Source organism: Orussus abietinus, unplaced genomic scaffold, assembly GCF_000612105.2.
Source record: "Orussus abietinus isolate OABI.00-Male unplaced genomic scaffold, Oabi_2.0 scaffold86, whole genome shotgun sequence".
Lineage (NCBI taxonomy): Eukaryota > Metazoa > Arthropoda > Insecta > Hymenoptera > Orussidae > Orussus > Orussus abietinus.
In genome coordinates this window covers 70,722-98,622 of record NW_019394257.1, presented here as the reverse complement: position 1 = coordinate 98,622, position 27,901 = coordinate 70,722, and the positions used below count along the sequence as shown (strand labels likewise).

Genomic DNA, 27,901 nt, shown 5'->3' with positions numbered 1-27,901 from the left:
GGGAAGACTTTCGTTAATTTCGCGGGATTTATCTCCGATTGGAACTTCTGCTCATCCCAGTCGCGGTGATAAGGCGTCGCGACGTCGGAAACGTACGAGGAGATGTGGATGGGGATGGATATTGCTTCGGAAATTGTCATGCGTTTCAATAATTGTTTCTCGGTCGTTCTCCCGTGGTAATTGAGTCTTTTCAGAATTCCTGACAGAAAGTATCATTTATTTTATATATATTTGCGGAAGATGAAAAATCATTTCTTTCTGGGTGGAGATTCTGCTCATCCAGTCGCGATGATAAGAGTACATGTACTAGGCGGAAGAGGGATACATATTATCTACATTATCACGTATTTACGTAATTATCTCTCGAGTCTCTTGAATTCTTGGCGCTCCTAACGAAGACTACCATTTATTTTTTATTAATTTTTTCTAATATCGCGGATGCATCGGAACCAGTCTCCTGTCTCATCTTCTGCTCATCCACTCGAGGTGATAAGGCGTTGCGACGCCAAAGGCGGAAAGGAATGTTATATTACTTCGAAAATTATTATCACTCATTTACGTAATTACCTCCCGAGACTTCCCCGATGGAAACTGTCTCCCGGGTGTCAAGGTTCTTTATCGCCATCTATTTTATTCATTTCTGAAATTTATTCTCTCTCTACCCTGTAATCCACTCTTTCACTCGCGGTGATAAGATGCCTCGCGACATTGTAGATAAATTGCGACGTAGAATAATCTCTAAATAATAATTACGTATTTGCGTGATAATTATTTCCTATTATCATCCATTAAAATCTGAGATTCTTGGATACTCCTGGCAGAAATTTTTATTAATTTTAATAATCCTCCTAAAGTTTGGTACGTCAAGATTTGTCTTCAATGTAATCTTTTACTCTTCCAGTTACGAAGATAAAACGTATACGAGAATACGAAAGGAGATGGATAACACTTCGGAAATAATTATTACCCTCTTGCCCGGTGATTCCTAAATAATTGACATTTTGTTATATCCTTCGATTTTATCAGTTTAATGAGTCTATGCGAAATTCTATCTAAGTATGTCAAAATGTTGCGTAGAGCATGTTTATATGTACATAAGCTCTATTTTACCTGACAAGGTATCTACTAGCGGATATCTATTAGGCACTTTGTATGTGCCACATTGTTCGCCCGCGAGCGGAATAAATTTAAATAAAGCGGACCTCTTATCAAATTACATTTCCTAGACAGCGGGAAGTGTATTCCTTCCTAACGTGAATATATCCACGCGTAGAAAAATATTTTTCGGATTCCATACAATTTTTCTTCAATGCGACTTCAATGACAATTGGATAGAAAATTTTGCATATCGAATGGTCGCTTTTTAAATTCGCCTAATTGAGTTATTCGCGGAATTATGGATCTTTCTATGGAAAATCGGAAAATGTCTCCCTGGGTAGAGCTTTCCAAAAAAAAAAAAAAATCACAGGGCCTCGAATGAAGAACAGCAGCCGTGAATATTCTGAAACAAAGGGAGGAAAATCTCACTATTGACTCTGCGACTGAATAAATTTAAATAAACCCGAAACTCTATCGAATTATTTCCTCGCTTAGACTGCGCGGAAGGATTTTCGTTCGAGGAAATCGGAGAAAATTTCAGGAAAAATTCCGAAAGCTTTTCCGCCCCTGCTTCTGGAGTTCATTTAGTCTATTGTTGGCTTACGGTTAAATAAAATCCTCTCGGCAGAGCAGAATTACAGATTATGGGAAAATTACGCAGAATGCAATTTTTTCTTAACCAATCTACCTTAAATTAAAAAAGAAACCTTTGAAAAAGCTCGCTTTCGTTATTTCTCAAGTTCCATACATATTCGACGATTTCCAGATTTTATAAATGTGATCATAAGTAGGATCTAAGTCTCATTAAATCATTCCTTCTTCATAGAAAAATTCAAAGAGAAAATTCGGAAAGCTCGCTTTAGCCTCTCGATATCACCTGGTAGTTCTTGACAGAGTTTTGGCCCCCTCGGTTCCGAAAATGAGGAAATCGCTCCTGGTCCCGGTGACTTCCCGTGAAATCGCAGGGACTCGACTGAAGAGCTCGTCCAGGAACGTCGAGAGGCGAAGAAGAGAGATATAGAGAGAGAGAGAATTCGATTTCACTCGACTTACCGACCAGCTTCAGGAATTAATTCGCCGTCCGATCAGCCTCGAGCTTCGAGTCCCGAGGGACGCTTAACGAGGTTTCCGACTTCGTTCCGGGAAGAGAGATAAATAAATTAAGTCCTCGACGGGGGAGCTCCTCCGGATCCTGAAATAAGTGACAAAGATATTCAGGTTATTTAGATTCGTAAGGACGGGGCGAGAAACGGTGGAAAATCGTTAATCCGTAATTGGGCCTCTTTAAGGGATCCAATTAACCCTAATTAAATTCTGTTAAGGGAGTTGAAAAGGGCGAGGAGAGAAAAGAGCTAAGAAACGTGATAAAGCGAATCGACAACAAACGTACTTTATCGATCGACGCTCACGAAGCACTTGTGTATTAATTTTCCATGTCGACACGTAAAAATCGCATTAAAAAAATGATACGCAAGCAACTCAAGTTCAGAGATAATATAGAAAAAAAAAAGAGAGATCGAGGAAATGCGATAAAGCGTATCGTTCCCCCTTGATTATGGGTATTTTATCAATCGACACCTGCGGGATTCGTCGATATCAATTTTTCCTCGGCATGAAAATCCGTATCACAATTCGAGACCTCGAGGAGGTCTCTCCTCCTCCTTTTCCACAGACATCAAAAGCACCGACTCCTCGATTTTCATTTTCCACGCCGAGGTAGCGATAAGTGCACCGATTACGGAGGTGCACTCGCTCGTTTATCGGCAATCGATGGAAACGTCCAATCAAGAAACACCCCTTTCACGGTCTAGACTTTCGCTTTCCCGAGGGAAAGCCGCTGATTTTCCCGACGAAAACCTCGATTTCCAGTCACTGCACCTTTTGAACGTTATAACGCGCTTATCAGATTATAAAAAGCTTCCCAAATAACTACAATGAAATTCGAGGTGACAATTGTGTTCTTCTATTCATAAACTTTCGTCCAGAAAATTCCGTCCGTTATCCGGTCCCGGAATTTTGTTAACTAAAATCTCGATAATGGGTGATAACGCGCCCAGCAGTTAATCAAAAAGTTTCGAATTAAAAACTCAACGTCGGAATTTTATTTCATACCCAGAAATGAAATCGAAATTTATTGCAAGTGAAAATTCTTATTAAGTCTGTGGATTCATTTTCTGCGCATGGCTTCGGAAAATCCTGATTTTTTAAAATTAAATTAGCGATTGTGGGATAACAAATTTCGAGTGATAACGTTCTTAATGGTTAATCGAAACGCCTCGCCAGCACCGGGAACAAAATCCGACGACTCGACGTGGCTTTTGCACTTTACACCCGGAAAACTTAGCCCCTTGGCCGATTCCCGAGTTTTATGACAAATTTACGGGGGCTTTACAGAAATCGAAAAAGGTTGGTCTCGAGGAGCCCTTTCGAAGGAACGTTTTCCGCTCTGCGGTTTCCTTCCTAAAGAAAATTCCCGCAAGGTGCCACGTGTTCGAAACGACTTCTCCCCAATTTCCTCAAAACGGTGGATTACCCCCCTTTCTAAATGATTGCACCATTGTTCCTTCTACTCTCACATTTCAATTCGGGTTTATTCCTAAAGAGAGTGCAACGGAAGATACCGTTCAAATACGAGAAATATAAAATGACTTTAGAGAGAAATAAATATATAATTATATCTTCGGACAAATGAATTGTTATCCCAGGGTATAAAATGAAAGAATGGAGGAAAAAGGGAGAGAATAAAAAAGTCCCGCAAGATTTTCGGTCATACGTTCCCGGGCGGAAAAACCGGGCGAAGGGCAGTTGGGCGCGATAAGTCATTTCCGGGGCTAATTTGCATAGATGCGCGGCGGACGGTCGGTGAGCTAATCGTCGCCGGCCATTCCGCCTGCGGCCAATCGCGGACGGGCCCGGCGGCGCTATCAATTCGAGAGAGTCGTATAAAGTCGCGCGACAACGGCGGCTCCCCTTACTAGCAAGCGTGGGTCCGGCCTCGACACGCGCGACTTACCTCCGATCCATGATGGCCAGGGTGAAGGGAAGCGTCGGCACCGAAGAGTCCCCAGGGAAGAAGTCGCGCCAGGGGTCAGGAGCGCCCAGAGTGGGAGGAGGTCCTCTCCCCTCGCCGGTCGGTGGCCTACTAGCGGGCCTGCTGGGCCTGCTGCTCCTTGCCGGCGGGGCCCGGACCGCCAGCATCCGCCGGCCCCCGCGCGCTGTCATCGACTACTGTGACAGGTAGGTGCGTGCGCATCCCGGCCACGTGGTCCGCCGAGACCACGTGGCCCGGGACTCTGGAGTCCCACGCGGCATTCCCCATCCAGCCGCGGACCCGGAAGCAAGGGGTGGACGAGAATGGCTCTGCGGGGCAAGATCAAAGTAAGGAAATTTAAGGTGATATGGAAACGCCGTTCTGTGTATTTATATTTTGGATGAAAATGTCTTCTTTTGATTCTTCTTCGGGATAAATACATTTTCCTTATCGAACATTGACATTTCGCGAGGTTCAAGACCCATGTACGATCTTCGTGATCGCGGGTTAAAGTTGTAATTATTTTCACTTCTGATACATACATATGTGGTACTTTCATAACACCTTAAGGGGATGTGAAAGGGACCGTTTTCCGAACTATTTCGAGAGAGGGTCACGAAAGGTATTTGTGTTCTCTCGCGCACGCCCTTCGACGCCATTGTTCAGAGTTACCCGTGGGCACAAATATCCCTTAGGAGGTTCTCTCTTGTTGCGATTTCTAAAACATTGGAGCGTATAATCGTGCGCGTTCAGTATGAGTTTACTCCAGTGGTTGTCCCCGGTGTATCGAAATGGGGAAATGGAGGTCTGGCCGCGCCGAGCGAATTAATCGACTGCAATTGGCCGCGCCGCGATGACCCCGTCAAACCCCCGGGTATGGCTGGATGACGAACGGGTCAAACGATACCAAATGGCCAAAGGCCAAAGCGAGTCTCGTCTCGCGTCAAAGACCCGCCAAAGACCCGCCAAAGAGCGCCGGCCGGCCGCGCGGATTTAACGCCCGGCCGCAAAAAGCGAGAGCCGAAGGGTTTACGAGTCGCTTTATCGTCCCCTGGATTCCTCTTTTACGCCGCCGGAAGAGGCCTCCTTCGGGAACCCTCGAGCGGCACGCGCATCCCGGAACCCTCGGGAGTCCCTCCCCTCTCCCTCTTGACCTATCTTGCCAAAAAAGACCCGAAAAAAACGCGACCTCGCATTAATCTTACGCGTCATCCGTCGATCTGACGGAAAAACCGGAACGATCGATCCCGAATTCGGTGGTAGAGAAAAACTTGGGGGAATGTTACTAGATGCGAGAAAGATTACGAGGAATCGTTAATAAGGATGTCTTATCAATATGAAGAAAAAATTCTTATTACTAATATTTGGATGAATGTGTGATTGTTTTAAATAGATTTCTTAAATAGTGGATAAGTTTCTGGGGAAAACTCTTGGTTTAGGAGCAATACGCATTCCGCATGTGGTTCCGCATGCTGGCCACTTTATTCAGCTGTTCTCTGCTGCGGAAAATTCCATGGAGGGGAAATCTTGAGAGGAGGAATTTTCTTGTAACAGGAATTTTGTTATCCGCCGAGAGAACTTAAAATGTAAATATCTGCAGTGAGAGCGAGAACAATGAACAATTCCGCGTACGATTCCGCAGGCCGGCCACTTTATTCAGTAGTTCTCTGCTATGGAAAATTCCGTTGGGGGGAAATCTTGAGACAAGGAATTTGTTCGGCCCAGTGATTTAATTCTCTATTTATCCGAAGAACTTAGAATGGAAACAGCTTTAATGAGACCAGGAATAATGCGCGATTCCGCAGGAAGTTCCGCATGCTGGCTACTTTCTCGAGTTGCCTCCGAGCTGCGGAAAATTCCGGAAGAGAAATCTTGAAACAAGGAATTTCCTCACGACAGGAATTTCCCTGTCCCTAGGGAAACCTTAGGATGGGAACAGCTTCAATGAGACCGGAAGCAATGCGCCATTCCGCATGCTAGACGCTTTCCTAAATTGTTTTCCGACTGCGGAAAATTTAGAGGAGAAATCTCGAGACAAGCAATTTATTTGCAATAAACATTTCCATATCTTCAATTTTCCGGATCCTAAAAAGCACCGCCGTCGAAGAAAACGGAACGGACATAAAAATCAAGTCGAACGTGAGAAATTTTTCGATTTTCCAGATCGTGAAAAATATTTTCCGAAAGAAAAACGGAAATGACAAAAATCAAACTAAAAATCGACAGGTCGAACGTGAGAAATTTTTCGATTTTCCAGATCGTGAAAAATATTTTCCGAAAGAAAAACGGAAATGGCAAAAATCAAACTAAAAATCGACAGGTCGAACGTGAGGAAAAACTCCTTTCCCATCTTGCAAGGATTTCCCCTGGACCAGTGATAACGACAAATTCACTTTCCCCTTCCCCTGATTCGGTGATAACGCGGGATCGCCCGAGTGACGGATAACGGGCAATTAATCGCCTAATCGATCGCCGATCGGTTTAGGAATGTTTAGGGATCGATAAGGGGGAGATCCCGTTATCACTAAACCGTGAAAATTCCGAGCATGCCGATAGACCGCCTTATCGTGATCCATCTGACCTGCTGATAAGCCTGAGACTTTTCCACGGGGTCGCGTTATCGGAGTTCCTGTCTCGGGGTCGGTCGCCGTTAAACGCCGTTAAAATGCGATCGATCGGGAAACGGCGTCATTACGTCCTCGTTACTCGGCGCCAGCTTCCGGCGTTATCGCGCCGATTCCGACCGCTTTCAAATCCAATTTCCTCCATCACCTGTTCACCTGGATACCCCTGAGAATCCCCTGGGAACCCTTGCCCTGTTCAGCCGTTTTCTCTCGCGGTAACGACGAGCTGAGCGTTTTCGTTAAACGGAAATAGAAGTCATTACCCGTAACTGGATACTAAAGCCTAAACGAGGTGAAAAATTCTAATATTCTAAATTTCACTTAGAAATCCTAAATCGACGTTATCTCGCGTTAATGGCGAGCCAGTCGTTTTCGTTAAACGAAACTGGAAGTCATTACCTTTCGTTAAACGGAAATGTTACCTTTAACGAAAAATTCGACACGTGGTTCCGACATTTCTACACGCAATTCTAGTATCACTGATTATCGCTTTCTTTTTTTTATCGCTGGATATTCATGATAAGCAATAGGTACTTCCCCGGTAGAAATTCGTTATCTCTTGTATCGTTTCCGCGAAATTTCGCGGATTTCGGAAAAAGATTCCATCGCAGGGACGATTTGATAGCGGATTTATCGCCGATTGATTACGACCTGATTACAGTCTGATTGCGGTCTGATTAAGATTCTTTCGAATCTTCGTGCATCAGAGCAAGACGAGGACAATTGGCACTCCATATGCAAATGTACTCGACCTCGAACGTCCATCAGTCGTCCCCGATTTGCGTAAAAATCGCGAAAATCATCGAACCGTTCGATCCGCTCCAATTCTCGTCCACTGTCTCTCTCCCCTTCTTATCACTTATTAAAAATGTTTCTGCATTCCGAGCCCTTTCGAGTAAAAATCATTCGTAAAGTCAGAAAATTGCGAAAGTATATAGTTAAAAATATTTATCCTGCATTTTTAGCATACAATGAGTAAATTGCAAATTATCACTTGTCGCCGTGCAATTATGAAATTTCCGAAACGTGTTTCCTGAATTTAATACAGTGTTTTTTTAACAGTGGATGTCGAGTAAAAGATAAAAGAAGGATTCTAAAACGCGAAGATGTAAGAAGGACGGGGTCCGACGTCAACCCACTGACTCCTCGGTGATAAGGATGATCCCGAGGATCCCAATTAGGCCCGACTCTAATTTACAGGCTCGGAATTACCGAGCTCAGAGTCCGACTCTAATCGAAATACGAGAGTGGATTAGCGAGTCTTGGACGAGCTAGGCAGGGACCGTCGTTACCGACTCCCGCTTCCAGGTTAATTCTCCTTCCCACTTTTCTTCGGTTCTTTCCCGGGAGGAAATTGCGCCCTCCGCGGGATGGTTTGCAATTTAGAGAGCCGCTAGGAAAAATAAAAGGAGAAAATAGGAGGGCCGATCGAGGTAATCGGCCAGGAATTTTGGAGAACGGGAGGAAGACGGAGAAATGGGATCCTCGGTACTTTTTCTAGTTTTTTTCTTCCCTCTTTTTCTCTCCGCATCGATGGCGATCATCAAGAGAAAAAAGGACACTATTGTCCTTCGATCCTTTTCTCTGCTTTCTTTTTATTTGCGTGCAGGTATTTTGTCGCAAAGAAATAAAATGAGGAATTCCTTGGAATTTTTATAGTTTTCTGTTTTCCATTTTCTATCTATGTGCTATTCACGAGGAAATGCGAGTAGAGATTCTTGGTTCATTTTTCATCCTCTTTTTCCACATGCATCATTTTCCTTTCCGTGCGGCATTTCCGATATGGGCAAAGAATTGATGAAGAGGGGAAATGGAGTCCCTTGGTCCCTTTTTCTTTCTTTTTCTTTCGCATGAATCTATCTCGACTATCCTTGTCTTTTTCGTCCTTTAGCCTCCGGTCCTTCGAGGACTTCTCTTGTATATAGACTTTTCTAACCGAAGATGCTTCTTCTTTCGGATTCCAGCCTGATTTACTGTCGTGGCGAGTTGCTGAAGACCGTGCAGCTCGCGGACATTTTCCCAGACAGCAAAACCTTCGTCGACCTAACCCAACTGAACGACCCGAATGTGACATACGACAAGTAAGTAACGATTTCCGTGTACCAAGTAAATAGAGCGAGGAAAACCCGCTCGTTACGCAGCTGGCTACGATATCGGCGGATCCTCCACTTTTTTTGTTTTGCATTCTAGAGGCGAGAGGATAAGAAAATAACCTAGTGATAAGGATAAGGGACAACTTGGGCGAAGTCGCTAATTAACATACCAAGACTTCCTTGAACCTCAATTACGACTCTTTTCATTTTTGCGCGTAAATTGTACGTGTAATTCTTATATGTCATTTTCACGAATAAAAAGTTTGTTTATCCATATCCAGGATCAATCAGCTGATGAATCCGAATCTAACGTGATTACATTTAATCTCAAAACATGACATAAAATTCGGCGTTAAAACATCATATTTAAATCCTGAAACATCACGTAACATTTAACTTGAAAAAATCGCATTGCATTTCACCCTAACAATATCAATGCAAGGTTTGACTCTAAACTTTCAGCTTCGAAAAATTGATGAAACAGACAAACGGGAATCCGAATCGCACGCAGATCGAGGACTTTGTTTGGGCGAATTTCAAAAAGGACGACGAGCTTTTGGATTGGAAGCCTCCTGATTGGCAGGAGAATCCGGCGATCCTGGCTCGAATTCAGGACCCGAAATTTCGCCAGTTAGCGAAGGACCTCAACTCCATTTGGAACACTTTGGCGAGGAAGATGTCCCCGGATGTCGCCGCGAATCCTGGTCGACATAGTCTCATCTACGTGGACAAAGGATTTATCATTCCTGGTGGGCGCTTCAAAGGTGAGGAGTGATAACGAGCCTCGCACGTCTCTCCTTCTCTTCCTGTCGATTCGATAAGACCTGGCGATATAAAAAATTGTACACTTTGCACCTCGGAAATCCCACTTGTTTAGAATTTAATTAAAGAAAAAAATGAAGTTCAATCGCACTTTTTCCTCCCTCAGAATTCTATTACTGGGACAGCTATTGGATCGTGGAGGGCCTCCTATTGACAGGGATGCACCAGACTGTCAAAGGGATTCTGGAGAACCTTCTGTCAATGGTCAGCAAGTTTGGATTTATCCCAAATGGCGGAAGAGTTTATTATTTGATGAGGAGCCAGCCTCCCTTGGTGATTCCCATGGTGAGTGTCCCGAAAGAGGGATTCCCTAGGGACCAGAAGGACGGAAGGGGGAGGGAAAAAATAACCAGGAGTCAGGTTATTATTTCAGTGCCAGGTGTTTTCCTCAAGGATTTACCCCTAAAGTTATCCGGTAATGGCGGACGTAACTCTCCCGATTGGTTAACGAGGAAGAGAGGGAGAGTATTCGCTCTTCCTTTTTTCTCAGCTGCGTAATCACTGCACAAAGGGAGAGTCTCTCCTATTCTTTTCCCGAGTTGTTCCACGTAATCGCGACACAGAGTGAAAGTCTTTCCTCTCTTCCAGCTTCTTCCTTTTCCGAGTTTCCGCGCAATCACCATCTCGTAAAAAGTGTCCCTCGTATCTCCAATATGGCTCTCCAAGATTGACAAATATTCCAGGCGATTTACCGTGATATTGCGAAGTAAAGAAACTCGGCATAGTCTCGCGCCAAATACGTATTTCACGTCTTTTTGTATTGCCAACAAATTTGCTCATTAAATATAGCAGTGCTATATATTTCTTCTTTTTTTTTTTTTAAATAGTAAATTTAGGTCAATCTTCGTTTTCCTTAATGAAATCACGCCGAGGAAAAGATGGCGCGCTTATCGAGCCGAAAGCTGCCGAAGTTGGATAAAAGTTTTCCCCGTCTTGGGGATGAAATTTTTCAGAGATAAAGGGAACCGTGTTATCAGGGGAAAACGCCGGCGGGGAACTTTCCGCACCCTGTCATATTTCTTGGTTACACCACGCCGTTGTACCTTGGCGAATGTGGTTCTCCAATTTGTTCGGAGAATTCCGCTTTTCGCTTTTTCACGCGGATGAAAACCGCGAAAATGGAACCGCGGAGGAAGATAATATTTATCCAGAGCACGTGGAATGAGATTGCGAGTAAAAAGTACCGCATAAAAAAGATAAGGGAATAACTTGTAAATCGAGAAACCTTTGTACTATTCCCGAAATATTATAAACGATCAAGAAACATCCTAATTTATTTTCCAGTTCGTGCGATAAATTTTCTTTTGCGAAATTGACAATTTCGTATGACGCGACTTTACTACGATGCAAAATTTCGCAAGATAGACTCCACGTAATTCTAATATGTTTTCATTTCCATTTTTTGACGGCATATTTTGAAAATACCATTGTCTTGTTTATCACAGGTCGAGAGATACGCGCAGGCCACCAACGACTGGGCTTTTGTGGAGAACAATATCGGGCTGCTGGAAAAAGAATTCATATTCTGGCAACGAGAGAGAACCGTCGATGTCACGAAGAATGGTAAAACATACAAAATGGCGCGATACGTGGTCAGCAGCGAAGGACCCCGGCCTGAGAGTTATCGGTAGGAAAATCAGCTGATACATTTGAACCAAAGAAATATTTCGACCACTCGAGGAACAATTTTCTGACTGAAATAAACTGGAATAAATTGGATGCAACATTTGTACAGAATTACGACCATTGATTTGAGTTCATCTGAGTGAATTATTGAATTAACAATATATTTCTTCGGTTCGATGAATATTAATTTTTGCACTCAACATCTCATAATATTTATGCCTCGATATTCACCTTAATTTCTGCACAGAAATTCATTTGGAAAATTTCGTCCTCCGTTCCAGGGAGGACTACAAAGTGGCGCAGAACGCAAAGGACGAGAAATCCAAAAATGAGCTTTACAATCAGCTCAAGGCAGCTGCCGAAAGTGGATGGGACTTTTCGGCGAGGTGGTTCGCCCCAGAAAATGGCAATTTGGGAAATCTCTCCGATGCTTCTGTCAGCGAAATCATTCCTGTTGACTTGAACGCATTTCTGCAGAGGAACGCCAGGATCCTGGGAGAATTGTACCAGAAACTGGGCAATTTGCAGGTATTACCTGAACCTGGAATAATTCCTCTCTAAATACGTTCAGTGATGAGCAAAATCCATATTGGTCTCATACATGTAATCAGTACAGCTTGGCGACAAATTTTATAAATATTTGGACGTTTCGATACGTATAAAATGATCATATCGCATTAATCTTGAAAAAATGAGGAATCAAGACCAGGACCGATTTTGCTCGTTATCTAGTTAACGTACAATTAAGTTGTACTCCAGAAATGAGGTAAACGTGGAAAGCTTTCGTCCTTGAGTACACCCTCCAACAGGATATGGATATCCCTATCGAGGCTCAAAGGGATCAGGTATTCCCACGGTTTACACCAGGAGAACAATGTTATCCCCAATTGTAAAACCCAACTCGCCGCGTAACTCCACGTACATCTCACACTTGATGTACACTTGAATTATAGAACCAGGTCTTAACCCACTCGAAGCACCGATGATGCCCCAGGTGCGTCGTTCTCCAGTTATCGCCGAAGCAGCGGCTCTTCGGGTATATCTTGAAGAGGAATCTAATGGACGGGAAAAAAATTCCGATATGGAGATAAAACCTTCGAGTGGGTTAAGTAATGGTGGAATTATTTCAAGCTGCTCACCTTTGCCCCAGAAAGCGCAAGAATTCATCGGCGCCAGCTGAGCAACGAGAAAGCTCCCTGTAGTCAATTTTAAAAAACGTTTCGATTAAATCGATTTTTTTTTTAATCCCTCAGTCAATAAACAGGATATTTGAATGTACCAAATTACTTCAGTATTTCGTATGAACTATCAGGATATTAAATATATATTCGAGGAAATATTTTGTCTGAGTGCAGAAAGCGCAACATTTCTTCGCCACGGCTGTGAGGTATCAACTGGGCATCGATAAGGTTCTCTGGGACGAGAAGGAAGGAGTCTGGCTGGATTACAATTTCCGAAGAAATCGCCCCACTAATAGATTCTATCCCTCCAACCTGACACCTCTTTACACCCACAGCTATGATCCTGCCAAGTCGGCGGACATTGCCAGGAAAGTGTTGAAATACCTCGAGAAAATCAAGATCACATCGTTCATGGGTGTGTCTTTCATTCTCTTCCCATCCTTCGAATAATTAAGTGTGAAAGAAAATTTGATAGAGGGGGTTAATAAATTTTTTCCTGAATTTTTAGGCGGCACTCCAGCATCCCTGGACCACACGACCCAACAATGGGACCTACCCAATGCTTGGCCTCCTCTGCAGTCCATTGTCGTGAATGGTCTCAGGAACACCGGATTCCCTCCTGCACTTCGCCTTGCTCAAGATTTGGCTGTAAGGTGGCTGAGAGCGAATTTAATCGGGTATTCAGAGTACAGCGAGATGTTCGAGAAGGTGAGTCGCTCATCAGGAGTGAAATGAAATTTCTCCCGATATTCGATTATTCCAAAGAGTCTTCGCTTAATAGTATCAGGGAAAAGTTATTCTCAAATGTTAGAAGAAAAAGAAAAGGTGCTTCCCGACTTGGCTTCGTCTTAGATGAAATTTGGTCGGAAATTCGACCTCAGCTTAACCGAGCTTATTTAACTTGGCCTCGAATTTTCTTAATCTTGGTTTAAATTTCGCCCGAAATTCGACCGCAGTTTAACCCGACTTGGCTTTGATTTGACCAAGACTTGGTCTCGACATTGCTTGCACTTGGCCAAAACTTGGCTCCGGTCTCTCAGGGGGGTCGAGGGGCAAAACAAGGACCCGAGCACGAGGGGATGCGAATCCGGGTCATGTCCTGCGAAATCGCACAGGTGTCCGTCTCCTCGAGGGGAGTCGCGACTCGTGACAAAGGGCGCGGCAAGGGGGAGAAGGAAAAGGGGCAGCAGACAAAAGCGATGCGGAGTGGGCCATCCGATAGGCGAGAGATGGCTAATCCATCCGGACCCTACTCCCACGTTCCTGGCTTCCATCCCAGTCGTTCCTATTCTCCTCGACGAGCATCCCCGGAAACGTTATCACATCGCCGCGCGTTTCGAGACACGGGATACCTGAGATAACCTCGACTGATTCCTCTTATCAATGTATACGTACACGAGGTGTAAGGCGAAATTCTTGTAAAATGCACGCAGGAAAATATAAATACATACTTCCGGAGTAAAATTTGTAACGCGCCCCCCAAACTTTCTGAGGGTCCATCCCTTATCACTTGTGCGATATCACTTAGCCCCAAGTTCTCAACGACCCCCGATGGGAGTTCCTGACTCCTCCGGATATTATACCCTTTGTCCAATTTAACGTAAAATTTCATTTCGGCTCCATTGAGACAAACAGGCTCCCGCCTCTTATCACTCCCTTTGCTTCCCTCGGCTCTAGTGATATCGCGTAAGTGATATCACTTAACCCCAAAACTGGAACTCGCCATCCAGGAAGGAGATCCTCCTCCTCCGCGTTCCCCAAATATCTACCCCTTTATCCAATTTACTATGAAATTTCATTTCTTAGCCATCCCTGTATACAGTGGAAAAGAAGAAGGTTCATTGAACCAGGGAAATGTTTATTAGAAATTATTTTATATATATTATATACTTCGGTGAAACTTTTTCTGCAGTCTACATATCTGCTCTTATCACTCCCCACATAAAATTCAATTTTGTCACAGACAAGGTTAAGAAGAACTTCCCAATTGTTGCCACGCTTTATGGCACACGTTCGCGTCGAAATCCTGGATTTGAAATTTCCGAACCCGAAAAGCCCATTCTAGGGAATAATTAACGAGACCCTGGAAGCAAACGGGGTCGTTACACGACGCCTCGATGTAATGGCTTTCCCGTTGCACGTCGAACAATCCGGTGGAAATTCGTAAGAGCTTCCGGCCCCGCCTCCCGAAATTGGGGAACACCGGAGGAAACAATGGCGTCGGTAATATCCCTCGAGTTCTCTATATTTTCCCTGCACAAAATGTCGTGGATATTAAAAATGCTCGACAACTCGCGAGAACCACCCTTGAACAGCCCGAGGACACGAGGGATAAATTGATAACGAGCGTAATCACAGGAATCCAAAAAACTCCATAATCCGTAATTAGTCCCTACGATAACATAATCAAACAAAGTACGGTGCAATTGAATGAAAAAATTCGGAAACTTTCGGTACCGGCAAAGGCAATTTACTTAACATTAAATCTTGCACGAGAACCTCGTGATAAGGGAGAGCGATGACAAATCCTTCCGATTTCTTAAATAATAATTGAATATACGTGATTCTGTAAATAATTAAAAATAATGCGATCGAGGGAAACGTCGGGAAACTTTTGATAACTCGTAAGAGCGATTTATTTATGATTAGTCGGTATACGAGCCCTCCTGATAAGGGCGAGTGATAACGCTTTGTACGGGGCGTTTCCATTTTGCGTAAATACTCGGATGTTAATGAGAATGCCGAGGAAGGAGGATACCCGCGTATTTGGGTTTAAATTAAACCAGCTCGCGTCTCTAGATTTCCCTCCCTCGATTTCCCTTCCTCCGCTTTGCGCGTTTCTCGCCCTCATTGGCCTTGTTTCGCGTTATGAGGACGAGAGAGAGAAAGAGGAAGGGAGAGAGAGGAAGGGACGAAAGAGCTCTTCCGCAGACTTGCGAACTCCAGGATTGAGTCCGGTGATAACGATAACGCTTCCGTTTAGATCCTTTGCGGTTGCTTCCAGTGTAACGCCATTTCTTTTTTTCTTCTCCAAATGGAGATGGAAAAAAGTACACCGTCCAAGGTGGAACTGCACCCGATAAAATTCCCACTTTTTTTTATATCACATGTGCCTGATTAATAAAATAAAATGTCACTAGATTCGCCCTAGTTAAATGATTTCTAGGCATTTTTCCGCGTTTCTTGTCCTTATTGGCCTTGTTTCGCGTTATGGGAGGGCGAGAGAGAGAGGAAGGGGACTTTTGAGTCTGGTGATAACGATAACTCGCTAATTTAGATTTTTTAACGTTGTTCCTTTTTTTTTTCAGTATGATGCTGTTTTTCCTGGCCAATACGGAGGGGGAGGAGAATACACCGTCCAGGCTGGATTCGGATGGACCAATGGAATAGTCTTCGAGTTCCTCGACATATATCCTAACGTCACTGCGGATGACTCCAGAATGATGGCCTCGAATTCGTTGTCAAGAAAGTAACAGGTGAAGTTAATAATCCCATTGACGAAGAATTTTAATCGTATTAATTTTCTCCACGATGAAGTCATCCTTGCGTAAATTCTGGAAAATGAAATTTCCTGGCACATTGACGCTTAGATGGCCGCATGTAATTAAACTGATCTAATTATAAGTGCCGCATGATGGATTGCGGACTTGAGTGCAATTCCAAGGATGCTTTGGTTTGACAAATCGTTTCCTCTCCAGAGTGAGGTGCCCTGTTCCGAGGGGATGAACGGTCTCTTATAAAAGGCCATAGAAAGGCCGTAGAAAAGTTGAGCCAATATCCCGGAGTACTTTCCTCCCGGAGTATTTAGAGTTCCTGGCTTGATGGTCACTTTCTCGGCTCCCAGGACCGAAATCCCGATTCCCGCGGGACTTGCCGTCCAGGAGAGGGCGCATCTTCGTGAACCCAGGCGAAATAAACGCCGGTCGTACCGCGCGATCATAAAGGATCCGCCTTTCCGTAATATGCATCCGCTTCTCTCCCTCTCCTGGCTATCTCCCTCCGGAAACGGAACGGCCAACCGGACGCCGGACGTTCCCGGAGGAGATATCCCGGCTTTACGAGGTCCGGCTTCGGGCACGTTGCCTTTCTTCGATTCCTTCACATCTAACCGAGCTTCCTTTACGAGGATGTACTCATGGTCGACGTCCTTTTCGATTCCAGATGCCACAGGACCTTGCCGACCCACGAAATCTAGTCTGAAGATGGGCCCGTCGAATCTACGCACGCTTCTCCAACCATTTACGACGATGGACCCGGTTTCAGAAGATCGGGTTGATCGTCGACCTCCTCAACTTTGGCAGGCGGCCACCAACCTCTTCCATCGACTAATCCTGAAGATGGCGGATAGCCGAAGAGCTTCTTACACAGAACTTTCCCTACAAACAGCGGTCCCGAAGATACCATCGGAAGATGTCGTTTGCTCTTCCACTTGAGAAACACCTCCCAGGTCGCTTCGGAGACCGAAAAACCAACATTAAGGTGGCAGGACATCAGGTGGTATGTCGCTTCTCGCCGTTCTTATACCCCAGCTTGAAGAGGTCCTTGAAGACGACGTTGAAGACGACCTCGACGGATCCCTGGACCTTCATACGAGCCACTGGAAGAGTAAACGTCGAATTTAAAGCATCCTCTCGAGGAAGTCCTCACCTGGAACCTACACTCTCTTCCGTTTCCGGAAGCCAGGATGTCCATATCGATCAGTTCCGGCCTCCTTCCTGTCAGCCAAGCCGCGAATTGCTGCAGACTCGAGGACGACTCGGGGACGTAAACGGCGACCCTGAAGAGCATGACCAAAAGCGTTAACGAGATAATTTGGAGGAGGAAATGATAGCGCGTTAAGGTAACGATGGGGTTTACGTTTTTCGATGGCGTCCGGCTGTCAAAGGCACGTGGCAAACCCCGTAACCTCTGACGACGTCGTGTCCGAAGAGGTCTAGCCCATAAGTGGACAGTATTAACTGCGGCCCTGCACAAAAAGTCAGTTAATGTTACGAGATGCGTAAACGGTTTAACAGTATTATAAATAAATACGAGCGATGAGACATTTAATTACCTTCTTTATATATCGCGGTTTCTAATCCTACGTGCTCACCAGAAAATCACGAAAATATAAAAATATAAAAATCGTCAATTTGTGGGCGTTGCGGTTTTTTCTCCGCCTAATTGTATCGAAGAAGAGGATTACTCACATCCGTGCGGATTGGTGCTCTTGAACGTGACGTCAAGGGGAAAATTCCATACGGCGAGTCTCCTGACGTCGCTTCCGGTGATGCTCATTTGCGTCAGGCCTTCCTCGATGCCCTCGAAAAATTAAATGGCAATCCTTTCTCGAAGCTCGAAGCTCGGTTAGGAGGAATTTACGAGAGATGTGCGTATACTTACTGCTACCACGCTCCATTCGGCGCCGAAGTGATAGCGGTACTTGCAGTACACGCTATCGGCGTCGTAAAACTCGGCAAAGTCGATGGAACCTGTCACCGAGACGAAAAACTCACCCTCGACCGACATCGAGACCGACGGCCTTCATAACAGTCGAATACGGAGAGAAACGCAATCCCGAACGAGGGATACTCGACGACGCGGATTTGTGGCGTCGTTCGTTGCCATGGTGACGGCTAGGCGCGTACCTAGCAACGGGACGCAAAGCGACTCGCGCGCCGCTACTTGCGCCATCTTATAGAGAGACGTGGAAACCTCTCGCCAAATCGATTATCGATAACTCCGAGGTAATACTATCTTTTGGTAATGTTCATTGAACGTTGCCTGGTAATTATCGCGTAATTAGCGATCAAACGGAGTCAAATGTACCCATTAAACGATAATTCGGCACCGCTTCGGTCACTCATCGAGTTGGTGCCGCGATCAAGCCTGAATATTTTCTTGATATTCTTTGGAAAGCAACTTTCACTTCACTCATGAATACGGAAATAGTTTGTGAAATGATTGTTACCTACATTTCAATGTTTTACACAGCGCGGTGATTGTTAAAATTCGAAAACGAGACATAACTCTTGCGGATTGAATTTCCGGTGTCATGACGCGAAACGTTAGAATTTGAATTTTATACTTTGCACCTTATGGCGATGCGCGCGCTACTATCGGCGGTTTTCGGAAACTTCAGACTGTCTGACCGATCACTCGATCGGAAAAGAAAAGTAACAATTGTTTCGTAATTTAACAAGTCGATGACGTGATCGCCTTATGCGATTCCCCCATCTAGGTTACCAAGAGACCATGCTATCTCTCTCGCACTCCTTCTGGCCGTGAGTGTGAGAAGGACATACTTATACGGGAAAAGTACATAGTCTCCCGACTGAATTACTATCTTTCTTGCCGCGCATATGCAATAGTCCATCGTCCCTTCTTAGCCGTAAAATGACATACGTGATTAAAACGTGTTCGTGTATTTATTCCGACCTTAACCTAAGATAATTTCCTTTTTAATTTATAATACTACCATGATTTAGTTGTTATTTTCTACCAACTAGTTTCTTCTTTGTTTTATACATTCGATACGCTACGATTATAAGGAATAAGGTAAGTTTATAAACGCAGAAATTGTTATTAGTACGTTCATACATCCTACAAATAGTTTTCTGTGAGGGTATGATGATGAGACGATTTTTCTATGATAATAGAGTTATATTGAATTTTAAACTGTAGGAAAATTTATAAATTCTCATATTTTCTCTGTCTGTATCATGGTCACGATTATTAATTCTCTGTCAGGATATTTAACGGAAAGGTAGAGAATGGAAGATCACGGGACTATGAATGGATTGACAAAAATCTCGGAGCCTGTAATAACAGTTCCGAACCCACGTAATTTCCAACCAACCATCATGGCACAAGTCACGGTTTCACCTATGCCAGGACAATCAAAGTACACGCAACTGCTCGGTATCATCGAGGAACTGGGACGTGATATACGACCAACCTATGCCGGTAGTCGTACTTCTATGGAGCGCTTAAAGCGTGGTATCGTACATGCTCGTATTTTAGTCAGAGAGTGCCTCATAGAGACAGAGCGAAGTGCTCGTCAATAATAGATAATATTGGTTAGGTATAAACTTACCAAGACGATACTATGGATAATCGTCGCAGAACTACCTCGCTGACTGAGACCCGTTTAACTTAAGTCTTCGTTAATACTCATGCGCTTATAATGTAACGATGTTTCCATGACTCATATTTTCTAGAGTAATACTAAGATGGACCAATGCAGGAAGACAAACACGTGACCTGATAACATTAAAATTATACTCTTTTTAAGCTTATTCTAGCAAGATCTTGATCTCAAACTTTTACTAGTTACCGAAATACCAAAGCTAGTCCCATGACTGGATTTCATGACGCTCCAAGATACACAGAGTATCTTGTGGAATATTTAATATACTTACTAATAGATTTTTGAACTACCAAACTTTTAGAAATGTAAGAACTGTAACCGCGCATTGTATCAAAGAAGTTCATTTTGATGAAATACGGCCTTTTAACTGATGTCTCTGAAAGTACAAATTACTCTTTTTGAATGCAAAACATATTAGCGATTGTCAAACATTAAGAATGAATAATCTACATCTAGGGTGTACAAGCATATTTATTTAAACATAGAATTAATTCATGTGGCCTTAAGGCATTGATTAAAACGGGTGACAAGTAGTTATAGCTGTAACTTAAACGATAAATGTTCCTTCGCGTTCCTGGCCGAATGTTACGTCAATATAACTTAACAAGAAAGAAACATATGTATCAGATAAATATTTTTTACAATTCGAAACTAGCATCGCCGACTGATAACTTATTGCTGTGCCTCGTTGATCGATTGTAATGTTAATAATCGAATAATAAAGTGACTCTTGTTACTTACCACGATTTTTATAAATTCCGACAGGATGGATTTATTTACTCCCTCAAAGTAAAAATGTAGAAAACCAGAAAATGATACTGAAGAGAAATTAAATGAACCCATTATTGTTTATGAATCTAAACTATGCTGTTTGTTTCAGAGAATTTGGAATCCTGTAAACGATGTTCACCACCTTGGACAGCTTCGATACGGAATTCCCTGCAGATTCTGTGGAATGTTGCCCTGTAAATGAGTTCCATCGAGTGATAGCTTGCGGCACCTATCTTCTAGTTCCCCCTGATGATAAAAAAAGCCAACCATCTCATTCGGATGGACGAATTGGCAAGGTCCACCTTCTTTTAATCGATGCCAATGGAAAACTAACATCGATCAACAACACAAATGTTCCTGCAGTCTTCGATATGAAATGGGCAAATGCCAGACTCTGTGATAAAGTGTTACTAGGTGTAGCAAACTCTTCAGGTTCCTTGCAAATGTTTCAACTGGAGAATGATGTAGAAGAAAAACCAAAGCTGAGCCTCATAGACGAAATAAAAATTGCTCCCGAGGATACGACTACAATGGCATTATCTTTAGACTGGAGTATAGGAAAATGGTCAGACGACATGTGTCAAGACTCGAACATTGTTGGGAGCTATTCTAATGGTGCGATCTCATTATTCAAACTGGATGGAGAAGGCTTCAAAGAGATCACATCATGGAGCGCTCACCAGTTCGAAACATGGACTGCAGCTTTCGATTATTGGAACTCGAATGTTATATATTCTGGTGAGTCTTTCGTCTGATATATCTGGTAAACTTTTTGTCCTGTATATTTTGATGAAATATTTGAAGATATCTAAGAATCTTTAAAATCACACAATCTGATTTTAATTAGAATCTTCCAGGTGGCGATGATTGCAAATTTCAGAGATTCGACACAAGGGTTGGATCGAAGCCTACCAATGTTAATCGCTCCCACACTGCTGGGGTCACAAGTATCCGCAGCGATCCATTTAGAGAGTTTTCCTTAACGACAGGGAGGTAAGAATTGATTATAACTCTAATTTGACTACGATCAAAACTTAACTCATTACAGCTACGACGAAACCCTGAGATTTTGGGATACTAGAAAGCTTCGAGCACCCTTGGGAGAAACGGTTCTTGGTGGTGGAATTTGGCGCATCAAGTGGGACCCCTTTGATCGAGAACGTCTACTCACTGCCTGCATGTATGGCGGCTTTAAGGTGGTCGACTGCAAGAGACCAGAAGTTCCGATTGTCCATAAAGAATGTCTGGAACATGGAAGCATCGCTTATGGCTGCGACTGGTCCTTCATAGAACCTGAAAAATCCTCCCATGAAGCACTGATCGTTACCTGCTCCTTCTACAATCACCTCCTCCGTTCCTCCTTGCTTTCGATGACAGACGTTGAGAGCATTAATTCCTATATTAATAAAACAGAAATATAAAAGAAATTATGGATTTGCCGCGTCTAGCGGACTTAGGACTCTTTTTCTAGTTACATAATTGTTCTCGGATTTCAGCATTAAAATCCATGATTTCGTGATCGAATAACTCTGTAACGCCAGCTTCCCCTAGCATTAACATTCAATATACTCGACCCGAATTTGCAATACCTATAAAAAAAACCATCCCACCGATCCCCAGAGTATTTATTTTATACTTGGCACTCCGCATTCTCCAAAAGAACCTTGAAATATTCTAAAATAACCACTCGACGATTCCGTCCTCGGTTTCCCCGTTTTCAGGTTACGCGCGGCCTTGAACAATCGAAAATCGATAGGTCGAGGCCTCGATCTGAAACCGTCTCCAGCGCCATCTCTGGAACACAGCATCAACTACATACACCAAGATCCACGTTCCCTGGTACGCCTGCACCAATCAGCTTCGTCGACCTTGCCCGTGCGGCGCTGGAGGGGGAAGTGCATCGTCACCGCAGTTCCCGCAAGTCCTCACAGATTCCCGCAGATCCTTGCAAGTCCCCGGAGGTCGCACATCGTAAAAGGACGTCACCGCCAGGATATCCGCGTGCCGAGTGTCAAACCCTCCTTGTCAAGTGAACCAGGGTAACCGGGCAACCTGCCCGAGGTGAGTCGGAGGGTCGCTCGAGTGTTAAGGCGCGCGATGCCGCCCAGGAGGCGCGTCGGGTCTCCGGCGTCACCATGCCCGTCGTCGCCGATCTGAGAGGACGTCCCGTGACGTCAGAGCTGGACACCCCCCTCCTGCCCTGCTTCCACCGGTCCCATGGACGCCGGTCCTGGCGGGCCGCCGCCGAGTGGCCGCGAGGGCCGAGGGTGAACCAGGGTGGACCTAGAAGGCGGACTTGCAACCTCCTGGTGGCGCCTGGCAGCGCGCTCCTTTCGGCGGGACCTCGCAGCATGCCCTGGGCCCGCGGGACCCGCCGTTCCGCGCTCGTATTATGGCTGGTGGCGAGGCCGGCGCGACCAGACCTCGGCAGGAAAAGCAGTACGACTACCTCTTGAAGTTCCTCCTGGTGGGCGACAGCGACGTCGGCAAGCAGGAGATCCTTAGCGGCCTGGAGGACGGGGCTGCCGAGTCGCCCTTCTGCAGTGGCAGCGGTGCGTACAGGAGACTCGGAACACTCTGAACGGTGGTTCGCATAACCTCTGTGTTCGTACCATGAGGTCTACCTCGAAGGAAGGGAGACCTCTCCCCTCGCTTCTTACGGTTAATGTTAAAAGATCTGTTTTATCGGTAGTCTTTGATTGTGGGTAAGAGAGATATTGTTTAACGCTAAAAGTGAGGTATAAGGATAGTCGCTATTAGAATTGTATGGGTAAAAAAATGTGTCTTGATAGCAACAGTGAGGTGTGACTATGAATTGTAGTTTTTAAATGGCTAAAAGATATGATTTGCTGCTAAAAGTGAAGTACGAATACAAGCCATTGTTTCTATAATTGGAACTTTTTTTACAGCATACAAAACCACGACCATTCTCCTCGATGGCAAGCGAGTCAAGTTGCAGCTTTGGGACACTTCTGGGCAGGGCAGATTCTGCACGATTATCAGATCTTACTCCAGGGGTGCGCAAGGGATTCTCCTTGTCTATGACATTACTAACAAGTGGTCCTTTGACGGCATCGACAGATGGCTCAAGGAAGTCGAAGAGGTTAGTTGACTCGTCATTACAAATTGAGGTTGTACCTTAAAGTGACATGTACATGATTTTTTCCCCAGCATGCCCCAGGTGTGCCGAAAGTCCTGGTTGGAAACCGGCTGCATTTGGCATTTAAGCGCCAGGTAGGAGAAAGGGATGCGGAAGCATACGCCGCCAAGAATCGAATGGCCTTTTTTGAGGTTTCTCCTCTCTGCGACTTCAACATTCGAGAGAGCTTTTCGGAGCTGTCAAGGATGGCTCTGCGGCGCAACGGTATGGAGAGGCTCTGGCGCTCGAACAAAGGTAAGTACCGCTGAGGTTTGCCTCGCAGGTGAAAACTGCAGACCTCTGGGACGCCACTTTCCCACTGCCTTAATCCCTGAATATCTCTTTAGTTCTCAGCCTCCAAGAGCTGGCCTGCCGAGCCATCGTCGCGCGGACGACGGTTTACGGGATCGACCAGCTGCCGCTGCCGACGTCCGTCAAGTCCCACCTTAAGTCCTACGCCATGACGACGACCTCGCAGCCGAGATACAACGGTAACCGGTCGCTGACATCAAGCAAGACCCTCGGCTCCCACCACCGGAAGCTGCGCTTCGGGGGGTCAGGTGGCAGCGGCTGCGTCGGCTGCGGCGGCGCCAGCAGCGGCTTCGTCGGGCCCTCCACCCCGGGCAGCTCCCCCGGAAGCATGACCGACGCTCGGGCCAACGGGTCCAGCTGCGTCGGCCGAAACTCTTGTGCAATATCCTGAGGGTGAAGCCCCTGGGGCTCAGGTCGGGAAAACGTTCGAGTGGACCTCGAGTGCGCGCAGCTCCGTTTCTTCTCTCTCCCTTTCGCCTCTTTTAGCGCGCCCCCTCGGGGGGAATAAATGAGAGACCATGGATCTTCCTCCGGAAAGGCCGGATGGGATCGTTTATTTTTCGGTGTTCAATATATAGAAGTTAGTTTAAGGACGAGGACGAGTCTCCTGTGAACGCGCCTACACCCTTAGATATAAGCTCTTCTCGGTCGACGCACATGCGTGTTACAATAGATTTAAGGGCGAATCAAACGTGTCCGTGACGTGTTTGTGTTTATTCGCGTTGAGTATTTGTGCAGGAGTAAAGTCGCACACTAAAGACGCACACAGCAAGCATGCAACATATACTTCGCCACGAAAAGCATGTAACGAAATAAATGTCTGCCCTATGTGCTTCTTTAATGTGCGGCGTAAAGAGGACATAACCTCCATCAGTGCGCAGGAGAAATATCACGGACACGGTACGGACACGGTACTGATACATCTGAATGGTTCATGCGATGAATTCTATTTACACCCGTAATGTCAGTCGCGACTCGCGACCAGCGTGCGCTGTCATGACAAGAGACAAAAGAAGGCAACCAATCGCTCGCCTATGTACGATCCTGCGATCCAAGGATCTACCGGATCAACCTCGTCCAGGACCGATGTCGGGGGAGGAGGCTCGTCCCCTGCCGGACCCGGTGCCCCGGAGGATGGAGGAGGCCCTGGAGCTAATCAACTCGGCCAGCCTCAGGATCGAGGACTGCGCCGTCGAATGGCAGGCCCGGGTGTCTCGCCGCCAGTGGCAGGAACTAGAGGCTAAGGCGGTCCCGAAGGAGTCCTGGGAGCGCTCCGTCCTAGCGCGCACCTACTTCCTGGACGAGACCCTAGATCGAGCAATGCGAGCCCTCCTGGCCTCGGAGAAGGCCTTTGCCGAGCGCCTAGCCGAGTTTCTCGGTGAGATCCCGGTCATCCCCGAGTCCTACCTCAGGATCTAATCCCAGAGTCTGACCCGAGTCGTCCCCAGGTCTCCTGCGAGGCGAGGAGCCGGCAAAACGGCCGGAGAGACAGACTCGCGACGCGAAATGCCAGTGCCCATCCGAGGACCTCGGGCCTCCAGCTTGCGTCCGCCGCTCGTTCGCTGACCTGGTCGAGGCGAAGATCGGGTTCGACAACAAGTTCCTGGGCTTTGGAGCCCTCCTACGTGCGGATAACACTGCTGGTTCTAACGCAAACGCGACTGCAACCGCTTGTCCCTGCCAGATCTGCTCCAATGTCCCGGTAAGTCCTAGATGTCCTCGATCAGACCTCGAAGATACCCAAGTTAGCCTGATTCCATGGTCCAGGATGAGCACCAGGGCACCATACAGCGGGAAGTGACGATCGCAAAGTCGCCTAGACGACGAGTTGTCAGGAGGCGTGGGAGAAGACGGGTAGCTCCCTTCAAGGCCAGGAGCCCGAGGATGGTGCGGTCCTCTCCGGAGGCTGGAAACGACCGGGCTGCCTCTGTCATCGTAATTGGGCAGCCAGGAAGCCCTAGGGCTGCCCGGTAAGCCTTCCTCCTGCAGGCCAGGGTGCGTTTTAAACGCCTCCTTCTTCCAGGGATGTCGATTGATGGTCCAGGGTGGCGAGGTGTGACGTCCGTCCTGATGATGGGTGTCCTGGGTCCTGGGTTATCGTGACCGTGCATGGTCTCGGGGCCTTGGCGACATGGAAAAACTCTGAGCTTGTAATTGACAAGAGACATCGATTAATTTATTTAGATAAAACGTCTTAAAATGAATACTCGTACAATTAATATCGTTAATAAGCAAGCGTATCACTCGTCGAGGCACTCCGTTCCTCGTCGATGTCGCATCAACGATTCCTTCATATCTTCGCCCGGGGGAGGCTAATCTAGTCGAGGTGTTTCCGAGAGACTCGCCGCTCTCGTGCTTGTCCTCTTCAAAGTACGTGGGTCGAGGTACTCGACCGGGTTCGCTAACGCTGCAAAGTCGAGGGGTGGTGGAGCGTGTCGGGGCTTCGGAAGTGTCGAGGTCGACGGCGATTCTTGGTCTTCGTTTTCCGGCTTCACCTGAACTCGTAGATCTGTATGCTGTGCTCCGGGACGTGCCTCAAGTTCAGGGACTGATACCTGCAATGAAGTTGATGAAGAATTGTGCAACGAAGAGAATTTTCTTAAGGCTTCGATGAAATTCTAGCTTTTTTCAGGATCCACATGATTTAAGTAGTTTGATTAAAAATAATAATTATAATCTACTGACTCTTAACGATTAAAATCAACCTTGTTTTCATTGGGGAATTTACCATTCGGAACTGCGATGGTAGTAATACCCCTGAATTGATGAGGCTGACTTTTGGAAGCAGATATAGTAAAAGCCTGCAAAGGAGGCGCCGTTGATATCTTTGATTCTGTGGTCCGGAACCAGGAAATGCTCCTTCCACCTCATAAATACGAAGTCCGTTCCCTTCAGTGCTTCGTAATCAAATGTGTCCGAATTGAACGTCTTGGCGTACCGACAGAACGACTCGAATTTGCTCTGCAATCGCAAATTATCCCAGTTAACCTTGATCGCAGCCTTATCTCAACTCCTGAAAGCGATACAAAGTTCAAGGACGAACCCAATGCTTCTTATCGACGTCTTCGTCGGCTTCCCACTTGCGAGTGAGGAAAGGATATTTCTTGGAGATGATCTCACCGTCGAAGAATGTTGTCAAAGTTGGAAACTCTTCGGTGAGACCCTTGATCTTCAGATACCCGCAGAGGTAACTGTTCTCCTCGTCAATGTGCTATAAAGAGAATTAAAAACAAATTCATTGCGTTACAATGATGAGCTAGACTCATTCAGCTAGAATGTTTCATCATTAAATCAAAGCGCACAGGGTTAAGAGGAAACTTAGTTAGTTCGGTATTACGCATCAATGGAGGGAACGAATGGCAGATGTCCAGGAGCTTCGCTCTAACCTGCAAAACAACCTCCACGTCGTAGCTGTTGCCCTTAGATTTTTGTGAGCCCTGGAACCTCGAGCCGTTATAAAGGAGAGACTTGGTGACACCCGGCTGCTTCGAGTTCGCGGGCGGTGGCGGTACCACGTCCACCTTGACCGGCATCCTCTCTCGCCTTTCTCGCGCCGATCTTCGCCCTGGAGCGAACGCGTTAATCTCGGTCGGCGACGACGGCCGACGTCGTCCTCGTTCTCATCTCACGACTCACGGGGACCAGGGCCCTTGGGGCCTGGGAGTCATCCTCGACGAAGACGGGCTTACCCCGGACACCTGGTCGTTCGAGCGCCCTCTATAGGGAGATGTGCCCGATATGCGTCACCCGGACGACCCGGACGGCTCTGGTCAATGGCGACCGTTGGACAGCCTTCTCGACTCTTCTACCAACCGGAGCGGCTGGTCTCGGCTGCGGATCTCGTTGATAGCTGTGGAGTCGCGAAGAAATGGTTAACCCTCGCTTTCCGGGGCCTGTCGGGCTGCTGTTCGGAGCTGCAGACGTGAACCGGGTGCTTCGAATCGTCTGCCACCTAACGAAACGGGTTGCCGCTGGTGACACGGAGTGCGGACGACTGACGACGACCCTGACACACCATCGCCGTGGATTGCAGGGAAGGTAGATCAGGAGACCGCTTACTGAGAGTGTTGCTGGT

General features: G+C 46.0%; 6 protein-coding genes and 1 long non-coding RNA gene across 10 annotated transcripts; 4 read left to right on the top strand and 3 right to left on the bottom strand.

Moving 5' to 3' along the window:
* Window positions 1–240: 240 nt before the first annotated feature.
* Window positions 241–4,198, bottom strand: LOC105695135. The gene is made up of 3 exons (XR_001103589.2): window positions 4,112–4,198; window positions 2,152–2,290; window positions 241–1,501 (listed from the first exon to the last, which is right to left on the bottom strand). It is a non-coding gene; the product is annotated as an uncharacterized LOC105695135 (long non-coding RNA).
* Window positions 4,087–17,524, top strand: LOC105695133 (trehalase). Its single transcript, XM_012416450.1, has 10 exons — window positions 4,087–4,335; window positions 8,718–8,834; window positions 9,309–9,610; window positions 9,775–9,953; window positions 11,114–11,295; window positions 11,576–11,822; window positions 12,650–12,890; window positions 12,984–13,183; window positions 15,784–15,951; window positions 16,637–17,524. The coding sequence occupies exons 1-9, from the start codon at window positions 4,121–4,123 to the stop codon at window positions 15,946–15,948; spliced, it is 1,848 nt and encodes a 615-aa protein (XP_012271873.1). The 5' UTR covers window positions 4,087–4,120; the 3' UTR covers window positions 15,949–15,951; window positions 16,637–17,524.
* LOC105695134 (B9 domain-containing protein 1) lies at window positions 16,966–17,983 on the bottom strand. Its single transcript, XM_012416451.2, has 5 exons — window positions 17,858–17,983; window positions 17,665–17,776; window positions 17,333–17,441; window positions 17,134–17,252; window positions 16,966–17,072 (listed from the first exon to the last, which is right to left on the bottom strand). Exons 1-5 carry the CDS (start codon window positions 17,981–17,983, stop codon window positions 16,966–16,968), a joined length of 573 nt encoding a protein of 190 aa, XP_012271874.1.
* Window positions 17,984–18,343: 360 nt separating this feature from the next.
* On the top strand, window positions 18,344–21,988 carry LOC105695039 (diphthine methyltransferase). 2 transcript variants are annotated; one of them, XM_012416260.2, is made up of 5 exons: window positions 18,344–19,012; window positions 19,205–19,420; window positions 20,485–21,113; window positions 21,233–21,368; window positions 21,424–21,988. In XM_012416260.2, exons 3-5 carry the CDS (start codon window positions 20,507–20,509, stop codon window positions 21,794–21,796), a joined length of 1,116 nt encoding a protein of 371 aa, XP_012271683.1. In that variant the 5' UTR covers window positions 18,344–19,012; window positions 19,205–19,420; window positions 20,485–20,506; the 3' UTR covers window positions 21,797–21,988. The 2 variants fall into 2 exon arrangements, with proteins under 2 accessions (XP_012271683.1, XP_012271684.1); XM_012416261.2 differs by lacking the exon at window positions 19,205–19,420.
* A 779-nt stretch (window positions 21,989–22,767) lies between these two features.
* LOC105695041 (ras-related protein Rab-40C) lies at window positions 22,768–24,419 on the top strand. Its single transcript, XM_012416265.2, has 4 exons — window positions 22,768–22,927; window positions 23,285–23,478; window positions 23,547–23,769; window positions 23,862–24,419. The coding sequence occupies exons 1-4, from the start codon at window positions 22,768–22,770 to the stop codon at window positions 24,215–24,217; spliced, it is 933 nt and encodes a 310-aa protein (XP_012271688.1). The 3' UTR covers window positions 24,218–24,419.
* Window positions 24,420–24,553: 134 nt separating this feature from the next.
* On the top strand, window positions 24,554–26,030 carry LOC105695040. 2 transcript variants are annotated; one of them, XM_012416264.1, is made up of 4 exons: window positions 24,554–25,204; window positions 25,275–25,528; window positions 25,594–25,796; window positions 25,850–26,030. In XM_012416264.1, exons 1-4 carry the CDS (start codon window positions 24,754–24,756, stop codon window positions 25,860–25,862), a joined length of 921 nt encoding a protein of 306 aa, XP_012271687.1. In that variant the 5' UTR covers window positions 24,554–24,753; the 3' UTR covers window positions 25,863–26,030. The 2 variants fall into 2 exon arrangements, with proteins under 2 accessions (XP_012271687.1, XP_012271685.1); XM_012416262.1 differs by having other exon boundaries at window positions 25,576–25,796.
* Window positions 25,818–27,841, bottom strand: LOC105695044 (glucose-induced degradation protein 4 homolog). Of its 2 annotated transcripts, XR_001103579.2 has the most exons (5): window positions 27,213–27,841; window positions 26,870–27,037; window positions 26,555–26,787; window positions 26,040–26,381; window positions 25,818–25,948 (listed from the first exon to the last, which is right to left on the bottom strand). XR_001103579.2 is itself a non-coding variant. In XM_012416269.2 (4 exons), exons 1-4 carry the CDS (start codon window positions 27,357–27,359, stop codon window positions 26,318–26,320), a joined length of 612 nt encoding a protein of 203 aa, XP_012271692.1. In that variant the 5' UTR covers window positions 27,360–27,841; the 3' UTR covers window positions 25,980–26,317. The 2 variants fall into 2 exon arrangements, 1 of the variants encoding a protein (XP_012271692.1); XM_012416269.2 differs by lacking the exon at window positions 25,818–25,948 and having other exon boundaries at window positions 25,980–26,381.
* Window positions 27,842–27,901: the final 60 nt, after the last annotated feature.